General features: G+C 37.6%; 1 protein-coding gene across 1 annotated transcript; it reads right to left on the bottom strand.

Annotated features, from left to right (window-relative positions):
• Positions 1–6,406: 6,406 nt before the first annotated feature.
• On the bottom strand, positions 6,407–11,965 carry LOC146535805 (uncharacterized). Its single transcript, XM_085191184.1, has one exon. The coding sequence runs from the start codon at positions 11,963–11,965 to the stop codon at positions 6,407–6,409; it is 5,559 nt and encodes a 1,852-aa protein (XP_085047310.1).
• Between the last annotated feature and the right edge of the window lie 2,479 nt (positions 11,966–14,444).

Genomic DNA, 14,444 nt, shown 5'->3' with positions numbered 1-14,444 from the left:
AGTGTGGCGCAGTAGAAAATTATTAAGATTTCAAAATTTAAGGAACATTTGACGCTTTAAATTGTGTTGTTTTTATAAACAATATTTAAAGTAAACAAATAATATTTACTAATAATAGAATGTATAATTTTGCATTTAGTCTAGACGCTAATTCATACTCCTCATTAAGACAACCTATTAAACACCTACGCATTTTTTTCATATATTAATAAAAACATTAACACATTCATATAATTCTTGGCAATTATTTAACATTAATAATAATAACAATAAAAATTCCTTAGAGTCTTCCGCCTAGTTGTGAGATGAATAGTGTTGGTTAAAATCTTAATCTACATATTTGTATCTTATAAAGAATTATTAATATAATATACAAAATCTATATGATCTCTACATATAATTCCAACATACATGCTATAAATAGAAATATCACAAAGTGACCATACATTATTTTTACTATCCATGTCACTATTTTTTTAGACAAAATTATTATTATTTTTTTTAATTAGAACCAAATATGTAAAATTATCCTAGTGCGCTATTATTATCGTTACTTCTTCATTTTCTGCCCATTTTCATCTATCTAGTCGAATTCTACCTATATAAGCATTCATATTTATTGATAAATGGAATTTCAACTCCTAACCACCGCGTTGTCAGTAATGTCCTAACTACGTCACTATGACAACAATTTCGGTACATTTATGTTTATATGTTTATATGTATATAGGTATAATCACATATTTTAGATCTTTTATGACTTTTTGCTAAATTAAATTCTATAAACAGCAAAAGATGCACAAAAAACATGCATGTTAATCACAATACGGTTACTTAACCCGGATAATGTAACGGCAGCGAAAATTTAATAAAATTTTATTAATTTACACTAACCATAAAAATACTTATCGGGAAATAATCTTACAATCAATTTTGTTACAAATAATATAAAAAAACTGGTCAAGTGCGAGTCGGACTCGCGACCGAGGGTTCCAAATCACTATCAGCACTGTATTTCAACTGAATGTTCAAATCATAAAAGTAGACATACTTAAGTTTGCAGGCGTATGCACTTATTTTATATGAAATGAATTATAAATATAAGTTTGTAATATGTTTTTCCTATGATTTTAATTTTTCTCTTTATGTGTTTTGTAAGTTCTAACTTCATGCCATTTCATAAATGTCCAAGGAAAGTACCATATATTCGGCAAATTTCATACAAAATGCAGAAAAATGATGCATAAAATGTTCGCATCTTTTAATTGCGGTGAGTTAGAAAGTTACATTTTTTCTGTGCTGCAAGGGACCTAAGGTCCTAAAAGAGACCTAAGGTTTAAGGGACAGACGGACAACAAAGTAGTCTTATAACAATTCCATTTCTTTATTTGAAGACACGGAACCCTAAGACTGATGATTAATTTGAGTAAAAACTTTTATTTCATGTAAAGACGGTAATTTATTTATGAGGGCAATAACAATTTCTTATACATTCAGATATTGATTTGCATCATCTTTTTGGATCAATATGATTGTTAGAATTAAAAATCGAGAGGTTGTATTTTGTAGGGTGACTAATTTATCACAATTAACTTTAAGGTTTATTTAGCTTTGATGCTTTGTTTAACGATATGGAAGTGTTTTTTCACTTAAATTCAAATCATTGTGCAATTTTAATGCAATATTTTCTGTCTCAGATTTCACTTTAACTTAAGTTTTTTTTAGTTTCTCCGAATATATATTCGATCTCGAATTAAAAATATTACAAAAAACACGGGGCTAATTAATTAAAATTGGAGCTCGCCCTACAATTTTTCACTCAACTATTCTTTAGAAAGCAATACGCAAATATTGTAGTCAATATATGTTACGTTTCACACTACAAATAAAAAAAACACAAACAAGATGCCATACAAGAAGCTTTTACCAAATAATCATAAATATTTTTTGTGCTATCATTTGGATTCCAAATGTCATATTTATTAGAGCGAAAACACAATAAAAATTGCTAATGGTACTGCTATCCAAAGTTAGATACAAGGCTTAATTTATTTGGCGGATACAAATTCCTTAGGCGAAATTCACGTACTCGAACTTCAGCAGAACTCGTCGATATCTTCAATCGTTTGTTACGAACTCATAAATTTCCAAATTAACATACAAACTACACCGGTTGCTAATTTATGCCTTATATAATGTAGGAAGTTGTAAACACTTTATTGTTCGCTGCTTCATCTAAATTGTGCTAAAATATGTATACGTAGATGACAATCTAATGGCGCAGTGGAATAAGCGTGGAATAAGCTTTCTCTACTATGCCAGTTATCACCGATTTAAGATTATGATAACATAAGTTGATAGTGATTTATTAATAGAAACTAAATAAACAGGTCTTCAGATTCTCAAACAGGACCTCAGATCTGGATGGATTTAAGGTCCTGTTTGGGAATCTGAGGTCAGGATTTTTTTTTTAAATTATTTGATTCATTCATATTCTTAGATTTGAGGACGTAATTAAATTTTACCTGAAGATGGAATTAGAAGATGGCTGGATCATTGCACTGCCTACTAGTAAACATATTGACTATATGCTCATTTCATTTCATCATCATCATTTCATTTGGAAAAAAGCGTGTTTTTAGTTTTTTAAACTATTATTTTTTTTATCATTGCCGTGAAAAATTCGGTAAATTCTTTTTTTGTGCTCTCTTACTTTAACTTATCTATCTATATTGCAAATTTCTAGGCCTTCTTACTTCTACTTTCTAAGAATATTAATTTACGCCTATGTGTTGTCTTTCACACATCTATCACTCAGCAACGATAGAGCTTATCATCATAATATTTGTATTGCGGATTGTTTTTAGTGACTTAGCAGAATATTAATCTGTATGTGTTATTTAAACAATAATTAAAACAAGTCCGCCTTTAACACTCCCCTATAAGTTCTAATGGGGGTCATTAAATGTGACACAGTTATTAATTATACGTTTATAATAACTTAAAACACCAAATTTAGGCGTTATCGTGTTGACATTCGTTACATATTCAAAATCTGTCTAAAGGAACGTCGTAAGTAATTAATAAATAAGTATAAATATTCAAAAGAACATAGTAGCTACTAGAATTCAATTTATCATTGCGGAAATTAATTGGAAGTGTACTTAAATATAATTTGATATGACTTTCTACGTTCCCCTTTTAACACAATATATTTATTTATCTTTCTAGTAAAGAAAATAGTTTTGTGCTAACGATGTTTGTAATTTATTAAAAGCAAGTATTTTTATTTTTTTATAGTTTTTAATAATATGCAGAGAGCGGAGCGAGTAATGTAGCACCTACGTACTTATTTAGAGAATTCATAGATTAATCTATAAATTTTCATAAAAAATCTTTTAACGGACCTAGGCTAGACCGTAGGCTGTAATTTTTTACGTTTTTTTTGTAAGCGATACGCGTGTTAAAAGGTCTGTGAATTTTAACGTCCTGCTCAATTCGTGACCTGGTTAAGACTATAAGACTTCCAAATACAACACTTTTATTACTAATATTTATATTTTCGAATATATTCCTTAATTAATATTTATCTGTTTCATTAATTTTTATTCTCAACATTAACCATTTCATCTTTATTACAATACATTCATATATATTTTGAATTAAATTGAAGGAAGATAATAAATAAACATCTAAAATATAAATATATTTTCATTCTCTATACTAAATAAAGGGTCTATATCTACCAATCAGGAATTTAACCTTGAGCGTCCCTACTCGACATATTTTGGTGTCGTATCGCCCACCAACCATGACATTTCGTGCCAGAGAGACCACCTTTTTTGTTCTTCATTGTAAAATAAGTAAACAATTGTTTTCAGAAAATTTGTCATAAGATAAATGATTATTGCTCGCTGTTATCAATTATTAAATTAATTTTAAATCGATGAAAGCTTACTAACCTTTAATTCTGTTTATAGATAAAAAATTGTTATCAATTGAACTCTGGTTATTAATTGTAAAATTTTTATCGTTTTTAGGCGATATTTTTCACATAATTTGCTGTGATGATGTGGAAAACTTTATAATTAGTCTATTATCCTTTGGCTGTCCTCGTTTCGGTGCCGAAACAGCGTCGGTACTAAAAGTGTTTTGTTTACAGCCATACGTACAACTACACATACAACTGTACGTACTAGTACTACATATATACTACCGACTATTATATGACTGAATGCAAGCAAACGCAACAAAATTAAGCTTATTAAATTTTTCTAGGGTGTACTTCCCGTTTATCAATGTGTCTTCTTTTACTAAGTTACAGATGAAACTATTGGACTTACAAAGTTAAATTAATATGTACCATAGGTAGATTAGGCAGTGTAGCAGAGCACTAATAGAGAGTTATTAGAAATTCTTACGGAAACGGAAAACGGGATTTTCCATTTTACGTCTACAGAAACAAAATTGCAAGCGACCACGTATTTATCTATACCTACGTTGAATTTATAATACAACATAAAGTTAAACAAACTAACAATAGACGTAGGCTGTATATATATAAGAAATATTGTGATAAAAAAGTTTCTATAGAAATCGTACATTATATATTTAATCCTAAACCATCCCGTTAATAATATGAAAGATCGAGGTCATTTGTGAATAGCGTTTTACGTACGTACTCTTCCTGCATCGGTAACCTCACAATGTCGGCCAATATCTAGTACAATCAACGACCTCTCGTTAGAATCATGCTATAATAATATTATAAAATTAATTGATTATTATGAAATCATTAGTACCGCTTCATCTATTCTATTTAATTAAATTCTTCCTTATAGGGTTATATTTTATTGAGTAATCAATAATAATATGTACCTACTCGTATTTATTTACATTTGGTTGATAATCCATTTTTATTTCTTCGTTGCGATAAATCTTTATCATGATATGTAATAGTCAAGAGAAGGAAAAAAAATTAAAATATAAAATTATAAAAATAAATATAAACCAAAATCAATGAATTACGTGACGCTAAAAACGAAAATATAGATATTTTAGTATAAGTTAGAATGGATGAAAATTGTGTTTTTGTATTACTAAGAATTCGGTATTAGAATATCTGTACCGGACGGGCGGAACTCAAGTGAATGAGCCGCTGACGCCCTGCACACTATAGGTTCCAGATCATGGGAACACGGAGTATGCTGAGACCCCAAGACGTTCTTGTGAGTCGTTCTTGTGAGACGTTCTTGTGAGTCGTTCTTGTGAGACGTTCTTGTGAGACGTTCTTGTGAGACGTTCTTGGGAGTCCTTCTTGTGAGACGTTCTTGTGAGTCGTTCTTGTGAGACGTTCTTGTGAGTCCTTCTTGTGAGACGTTCTTGTGAGACGTTCTTGTGAGACGTTCTTGTGAGACGTTCTTGGGAGTCCTTCTTGTGAGACGTTCTTGTGAGTCCTTCTTGTGAGACGTTCTTGCGAGACGTTCTTGCTATACATTGAAACAAGATACTGAAACAGGATGTTGAAACAGGATATTGAAACAAGATGTTGATCACTGTATAACGGTCGGTGACTGTCGGCTCTATTCGTGTCTTGTTCCGATTCTATCTTCTTCCTGTTGTGCTCACCGTTGATTGCCGACTGTCTCTGTCTCGCCCGACGCGCACCTCCGTTGCGCGGAGCTAAACGGTAACGAGAGCCGCGAGCCACCGAGCCGTTTTATCTTTATTTACAACAATATTTTTACTATGATTATCACACATTTACATTTATATTTTAATAACTAAAAATCGGATGTTTTTACAATTTATACATATTAAAAGAACATAAAAATATCTATCTATCTATGTATAAAACATTATACTATTTAAGTATTATCTATTATTAAATTACGAAAAATGCTGTTACGATGACGAATTTTACATGAGTTTTTACAATGAAAATTCTCTCTAAAATTAATTACACACATTAGGAATATACAAATCTGTTATTTTGTTACAGAAAACTATGACAAACAATAATTAATAATAAAATTTACTATACGGAAGTTACTATTATATAAAAAGCGATTAATGCGGCAAATCATAGTACAACTATACAAATAAGATATAAAGTCGAAAATTATTATCTAAAACGGAACCCAAATCTATTTATATTTATTATTTAATGTAATTACTTATTTACAAAGGAAAAAACACTATTAATTTAGAAAAGACACTAATAATAACATTCAAAATTACGAGAGTGGTATGACGTCACTTTTTGCCAAACTAAACAGTCTCTAACATGTTGTGACGAGTTCACAGCCGATGATGCGCGTCGGTTGTCGCGAACATTTCTCCCGCCGTGCAGAATCAGGTCTCGATGTGATGCTGCATCTTTCCCGCGGTGAGCGACGACGTCTTCTTACTTTGGAAGCGGAACGAGTTTTTTGGTTGGCCTTTTCAGAAGACCACCCTTAGTGCGTACTTCAACTATTCGCACTTGTCCATCTGCACCTGGATATACTTTTTCTATGCGTCCTCTTGGCCACGTATTTCTTGGAAGTTGTGAGTCGGCTATAAGTACCGGGTCACCTATTTCATAAGTAGGGCCTCGACCATGAGGCTCCCGCCGGTGTTGAAGTTCAGGGAGATATTCGCGAACCCAGCGTCTCCAAAACATGTCCGCTAATATCTGTGAGCGTCTCCACTGCTTTTTGCTATCGATGTCGTCCTCACTAAATGTGCCAGGTACAGGTAGACGAGCTGAACCCCCAAGTAAAAAGTGATTGGGTGTTATAGATTCTTCGTCGTCATTGTTTACAGAAACATGTGTGAGGGGACGACTATTCACAGTATATTCTACTTCGCAGAGTAATGTAGCCAAAATTTCTTCTCGGGGGTATCTCTCACGAAGAATAGTGTATAGAGCTGTTTTCACGCAGCGAACAAGACGTTCCCATGCGCCTCCCATGAATGGTGCAGATGGTGTTATGAAACGCCATGCGATGCCTCGACGACTGGCTTCTTCTTTGAATGCTTCTCGAAGTTCTTTGTCTGCTCCATGCATGTTTGTACCATTATCTGAGTAAATTTCGGAAGGACATCCTCGACGTGCAGCGAATCTTCGCAATGCAAGTATGGCAGAGTCTGCGCTTAGGCTGGCGGCGATTTCCAGGTGAACTGCTCTAGTGGTAAGACACGTGAAGAGTGCGACGTAACGTTTCACGTGTTGTCTGCCGACGACTACTGTGAGAGGGCCAAAATAATCTAAGCCGGTGTATGTAAATGGTCTTCGATGATGAGCGAGACGGGATTTAGGATGATCACCCGTAGAAGGCTGTGGGGGTTGTGCCTTGCGAATACGACACTTGAGGCACTGATGAACTATCCTTTTCACGGTGGGACGAAGACGAATTACCCAAAAATGTTGACGTACTTCATTTACTATTATTTCGGTGCTGCTGTGGTGAAGACAACGGTGGGTCCAATCAATATATAACTGTGTGATGTAGTTATCTCCATCTAAGACTTGTGGTTTCTTTGTTTCGTCTTTTATTCCCTCGGCGGCGGCTATACGGCTGCGAAGAACGACAATGTCATCTCGGAGTTCTACGGGTAATGAATGAAGGCGACTTTGTTTGGCAATAGTCCTGTTGTATCTTAAGTCTGTGATATCTTCATTGAAAGATTCTTCTTGAGATGTTCGGATGAGAAGATTTTCTGCTTTTGTAATGTACTTCGAATCCAATATCAGAAAATTGTTGGAATCCATAGATTTCTTGCTATGTAGAGTAGTAGATTTCTTTTGCAATGTTTCTCTTCGTTTGTTCCACGTAGGATCTGATTCCATATTTCTACGTGTTCGCTTATAAAAGATCTTCTCTTTTTTATTTCTGCAAATATCTAAAAATTGCAAGACTCTAGCTGTGGCACGAAGTAGTCGCTCCCATTTTGAGAAGCGTTGTGGATCAGGAATTGCTTCACGTAATTTTGTCTTCAGCTGGAGTTCTTTAACGGTAAAAGTATGTTCTTCACCAGTATTATTTGACACGACCGGTTTTTCGATAGGCCAGGTACTCGGATTTTCTTTCAAGAAGGCAGGCCCGTGATACCATTCATGATCAGCTCCAAAATCAGATGGTACTTCTCTGGTGGCTATATCGGCGACATTGAGCTTAGAAGGTACCCAACGCCATTCTTCAACTTTGGTATATTCTTCAATGGCTGCTAGTCTATGTGCGACAAATGGCTTATAAGACCTGGCTCCATTTCTTATCCACGTCAGAACTGTCTTACTGTCTGTCCAAAAGATTTTGCATTCCGGCGCAATACGATGTTCTTTTATGACAGCTTCTGCTATGCGAACTCCCATGACGGCTGCTTGTAGTTCTAAACGAGGAATTGACATAACCTTGAGCGGGGCTACTTTCGCTTTAGCCATGATCATGTTGACTTGGACTTTTCCATCCGGAGCAACCACCCTCCAGTAGGCAGCTGCTGCGTAGGCTGTTTCACTGGCGTCGCTGAATATATGTAGTTGTACAGATGTGGCATCACTATAACCAGAGTAGCATCGAGGTAAGCTCACATTTTTCAATTTCTGAAGGTGTAGCATCCATTCTGCCCACTGCTTGGAAAGATCTTCATCCAGATGTTGATCCCAATCTATAATTCTTCGCCAAGATTCTTGAAGAATTTGTTTAGCACGAATAGTAACGGGTGAAGCGAAACCAAGTGGGTCATAGAGTGACATAACTATCTTCAGAGCTTCTCTCTTCGTAGGAGCTGTTTTCTTTAATAAACTGGGCGGTAATCTTGCTAGTTTTAAATTGAATCGTAATTCATCGGTTGACGGTCTCCACATTAAACCCAAAATCTTTTCTTCTTTGGTACCCAGGTTAATAGTTTCTGTCATATTTGATTGTTTTTCAAGTTCATTTATTATTTTCGGGATATTTGAAACCCACTTGCAGAGTTTGAAACAAGCTTCTCCGTGGATATGTTGGACCTTTTTGGAAGTTTCTATAGCTTCTTCTATACTTCGGAAACTGTCTAGGTAGTCATCCATATAGTGGTTGTGGATGATAGCTTCCACTGCTTCTGGATGCGTGTCGATGTACCTTTTTGCGTTCCAATCTTTAGCGAATATCGCGGTGCATGGTGAACTCGCAGCTCCAAATATAAGCGACGTCATGCGATATTCTTCAGGAGTTCCCTCCCGCCGGTGTCCTCTCCACAGGTAGCGAAGGGCATCCCTATCTTGAGGTCTTACTTTGACTTGCATAAACATTTCGGCTATGTCGGCTGATACAGCGAAAGCATGACGGCGAAATCTCATCATGACTCCAGGAAGCGATTGAAGAAGGTCTGGTCCAGTCAAGAGGAAATCGTTTAGTGACATACCTTTGGTTTTAGCAGCGGCGTCGTGAACAATGCGAAGCTTCTCTGGTTTAGCCGGGTTTTGCACGTCGAAGTGTGGCAGGTACCATGTTCTGCCTGGAGAGATACTTTTAGGTGCCACCTCAGCGTAGCCCTTCTGGACGAGTGATTCCATTTGTTCGGTGTATCTCCTTTTCAGTTCAGGATCACGATCAATTTTTCTCTCTATTGATATGAGCCTCTTCAGCGCCGACTCATAATTATTAACCATGATGCTGTTCTCTGATTTCCATAAAAGTGTGGTTTCAACATGCCCATCTTGTAAACGGTGTGTGTGTTTCTTCAAAATGTTTTCAGCCTTTATTTCTGGATCAGAGTCTGGCCGACGCGGATTAATGATAAGAGATTCCAAGGCAAAGTAATCTCTCAGTTGTTCATCCATTCTATCTTCAATAGCAGTAACTTGATTGACGAAATGGATTTTCTGACCCAATGTCCTATTGTGCGCACCATGTAGCACCCACCCGAGCGACGTGAGTGAAGCGATTGGTTGGTTCTTCGGTCCTATACGGACATCTTCGGCGAGTAGTAAATTCCAATTGTCTTGACCAATTAGAATTTTAGGCGTGGCTGAGTCGTAGGTGAGCTGGTTCTTCAAATCTATTAGATGATCGCAGGCAGCTAAGTCTTCTTCACGAATTGTTTGCGGGGAAAGATTAAGATGCGGAACGGTACGAGCTGTAAAGCTAATCTTCTTTTTCTGTGAATTAGCAAGTGTCACGGTAACACGCCTTGATCCCGGCGTTTCAATAACTATATCCCCGATTGCTTCCATCTTTAAAGGATCCAGCCGTCCCTCAGCACCGACTTCCTTTGCCAAAGCTTCATCTATGAGAGATACAGTTGATCCGTCGTCTAATAGAGCGTATGCGGAGGTTTCTCCCGCCGGTCCATGAACTCTGACTGGTATGATTTTAAGATAAGCATGCGCCTTTGACGGTACCCATGCGTTGGCCACGGTTTCCTTTTCTTCTTGTTGATTTCGAATTTCTGATTTCTCCTTTTTATCATAGTGTAGTAATCGATGATGAGTACCGATGCATCCCTTAATATTGCACTTCTGTGGTTTACAGGAATGTCCTGATTGTCGGAACCGCAGGCATCTGAAGCACAGTCGGTGTTCTTTGGCGAGTTCCCATCTTTTATCTGAGTTGGCATCTTGAAATTTCTTGCAGCTAATACTGTGATGACCTTCTTTGTTACAAATTTTGCACGTACTTTTCACCATTCCATGAAATCTATTAGTTTTCCTTTCTTCGGTAGTATTGTGCGTTCTATGTATCACACGACGAGTAGGCTCTGAGTGCGGGATCTCTGTTGAATAAGGTGTGCGACATGCTGCTTGTTTGGTGAGAAACTCGCTGAAGTGCGTCAGGTCTGGTTTGAATATAGATGCTTGTTCCTCGTACCACCTGGTACATAACGACGATGGTAGCTTTTCGCGAAGGGCCCTCGTTATATCTGGCGCAGTGATAAAGTTGTGTAAATCGAGGGCGCGAAACAGATTGACACTGCTTCTTACCTTACTGGCGAATGCATGTATCTCCTTTGGATTGTCAGCACAACGAGGTAGAGATCGAAGCTTGTCATATTCACTATATGCGATTGCATCTGGACGACCGAAATTCATTTCAAGCTCTTCTATGATGGCATCCGGTTTTGAATGAGCTATGAGTTGTGTGTCGACGACTTCCAATGCTTTTCCAGTTAGGCTTCTTCGAATTCTGGCTGTATTTTCAACTTCATTGAAGTATCCCTTAGTGTTTTCATATATGGCCCTGTATGATAGCCATTCATTTAACACTCCACTATATGTAGGAAGATCCATGATGACTTTGGACGCGACGGGAAAATTGTATGACGATGATGGAGGTAACATTGTAGGTTTAGGTACCTCTGTTTTCATACACAACGATGTAGGAGCGGTTTCGGCTTTTTCGCATCTTTTCTTCAAATTTTCTATTTCCTTTTTTAGCTCCTCTATTTCCTTTGTTGAATCTCTCTGTATTGCTTGTTGATTTTCGGAATTGTTGCCGATATTCGGATGTTGAGGCATTCTATAGCATGACGGCACTGGATGTGGTTGCCTCGGAACATCTGCACATGGTGTAAGTGATTTTTGTACGATTTGTGCATTATCTTCAATCCAGGAGCTAACGTAGTCGGTTTTCGATATATTATCTTCCTGGGATTCTGAACTATCTGATTCAGCATCTTCCAGAGCTATTTGCGCGAGTTCAAGCTTGATGCGAAGTATTTCTTCACGAGCATTTCTTGCTCTACGTCTGGATTTCGTAGACTTCTTCGAGTTTGCACGTTTCGAAGTTGTCGACTTTATTTGTGTGCCTTCAAATTGTTCCTCCTTGTTAATTGAAATAATTCTTGAGTCTTCCTTTTCGTCACTTGGTACTATTAAGTTCTTTTCTATTTCGGAATCCTCTTGTGTATTCGTAGGCGGGTGTGTCACCTCTGTGTGACTAGATGAAGGGTCGGCTTCATATCTCAATCCCTCGGATCGACCTCTTGATCTTGTGATAGGCATCTTAGTAAAAACCTACGATAATTGGTAAAACTCACCAAGACGAAACGATAATACTCGAAGGCGGATGCACGAAGATTCTCGGAGACGAACGACGACACTCGAAGGCGGAAGCACGAAGATTCTCGGAGACGAACGACGACACACGAAGGCGGATGTCGGAGGATGATGCACGAACACTCACGAAGACTTACGATAATACTCGAAGGCGGATGCACGAACACTCACGACGTGACTTACGGCGCGATAGATGTCAGCGCAGTAGCGAGCACGACAGTCAATGCGGACGCCAACGGAGGCGGCGGAGAGCGCAGCGGAGAGCGCTATGCGACGGAGAACACTGCGCGACGGAGAGCACTGCGCGATGTAGTACGATAATACTCGAAGGCGGATGCACGAAGGTTCTCGAACACTCACGATAACACTCGAAGGCGGATGTCGGAGGCTGATGCACGAACACTCACGAAGACTCACGATAACACTCGAAGGCGGATGTCAGAGTCTGATGCACGAACACTCACGAAGACTAACGCCGAGTAAGGCGACTTCAGCACCGTTGCGAGCGCGACAGTCAATACGGATGCGAAACGCGACGGCGAATGCGTTTGCGAGCGCGACGGAATATACTGCGCGATGGAGCACTTACGAAGACTCACGAAGGCGGATGCACAAAACACTCACGACGTGACGGGATATGCGACGTCAGCGCAGTTGCGAGCGCGACAGTCGATACGGATGCGAAACGCGACGGCGAATGCGTTTGCGAGCGCGACGGAAAACACTGCGCGATAGAGTACTGCGCGACGGAGCACTTGCGCGACGGAGCACTGCGATAACTTGCACGATGACGGATGATGCTTCAGCTTCGGTGAGGAGTCCCCAGATCCGGCTCGAAGGACCAGCACGTTGTACCGGACGGGCGGAACTCAAGTGAATGAGCCGCTGACGCCCTGCACACTATAGGTTCCAGATCATGGGAACACGGAGTATGCTGAGACCCCAAGACGTTCTTGTGAGTCGTTCTTGTGAGACGTTCTTGTGAGTCGTTCTTGTGAGACGTTCTTGTGAGACGTTCTTGTGAGACGTTCTTGGGAGTCCTTCTTGTGAGACGTTCTTGTGAGTCGTTCTTGTGAGACGTTCTTGTGAGTCCTTCTTGTGAGACGTTCTTGTGAGACGTTCTTGTGAGACGTTCTTGTGAGACGTTCTTGGGAGTCCTTCTTGTGAGACGTTCTTGTGAGTCCTTCTTGTGAGACGTTCTTGCGAGACGTTCTTGCTATACATTGAAACAAGATACTGAAACAGGATGTTGAAACAGGATATTGAAACAAGATGTTGATCACTGTATAACGGTCGGTGACTGTCGGCTCTATTCGTGTCTTGTTCCGATTCTATCTTCTTCCTGTTGTGCTCACCGTTGATTGCCGACTGTCTCTGTCTCGCCCGACGCGCACCTCCGTTGCGCGGAGCTAAACGGTAACGAGAGCCGCGAGCCACCGAGCCGTTTTATCTTTATTTACAACAATATTTTTACTATGATTATCACACATTTACATTTATATTTTAATAACTAAAAATCGGATGTTTTTACAATTTATACATATTAAAAGAACATAAAAATATCTATCTATCTATGTATAAAACATTATACTATTTAAGTATTATCTATTATTAAATTACGAAAAATGCTGTTACGATGACGAATTTTACATGAGTTTTTACAATGAAAATTCTCTCTAAAATTAATTACACACATTAGGAATATACAAATCTGTTATTTTGTTACAGAAAACTATGACAAACAATAATTAATAATAAAATTTACTATACGGAAGTTACTATTATATAAAAAGCGATTAATGCGGCAAATCATAGTACAACTATACAAATAAGATATAAAGTCGAAAATTATTATCTAAAACGGAACCCAAATCTATTTATATTTATTATTTAATGTAATTACTTATTTACAAAGGAAAAAACACTATTAATTTAGAAAAGACACTAATAATAACATTCAAAATTACGAGAGTGGTATGACGTCACTTTTTGCCAAACTAAACAGTCTCTAACATGTTGTGACGAGTTCACAGCCGATGATGCGCGTCGGTTGTCGCGAACAATATCCACGCTCTTATTAAAAGTTAAAGAGGTTTGTTATTACCTTGTACTCTTATAAGTTCAAGATCACTTCAGGGCAAGTGAAGAATAATACAATTATTTTGACGTTCTGAAAATGAAGATAATATTTGTGTATAAAATAAAAATAAAATATATATTAATTTCTTACAAAACTTTCATTATTTTGGGGCTTCACTTTAATGTAATTTGACTATAACTAACTACCTCCAATTTTTAACGTATATATGACCACAATTTTTTTCAAAGTCTAAAATTTATTGTGAGTTATCCCTCATATTTGATTCTGATTTCTGTAGTAACACTCCTTACCATTCTTGGGGACGAGAATTTTAAGAATTTTCTG

The sequence above is a fragment of the Heliconius melpomene genome, chromosome 10 (assembly GCF_056956725.1).
Source record: "Heliconius melpomene rosina isolate 202511_hmr_F chromosome 10, ASM5695672v1, whole genome shotgun sequence".
Classification (NCBI taxonomy): Eukaryota; Metazoa; Arthropoda; class Insecta; order Lepidoptera; family Nymphalidae; genus Heliconius; species Heliconius melpomene.
Note: the sequence above shows the minus strand (reverse complement) of the source record. Positions and strands in the feature narration are given on the sequence as shown.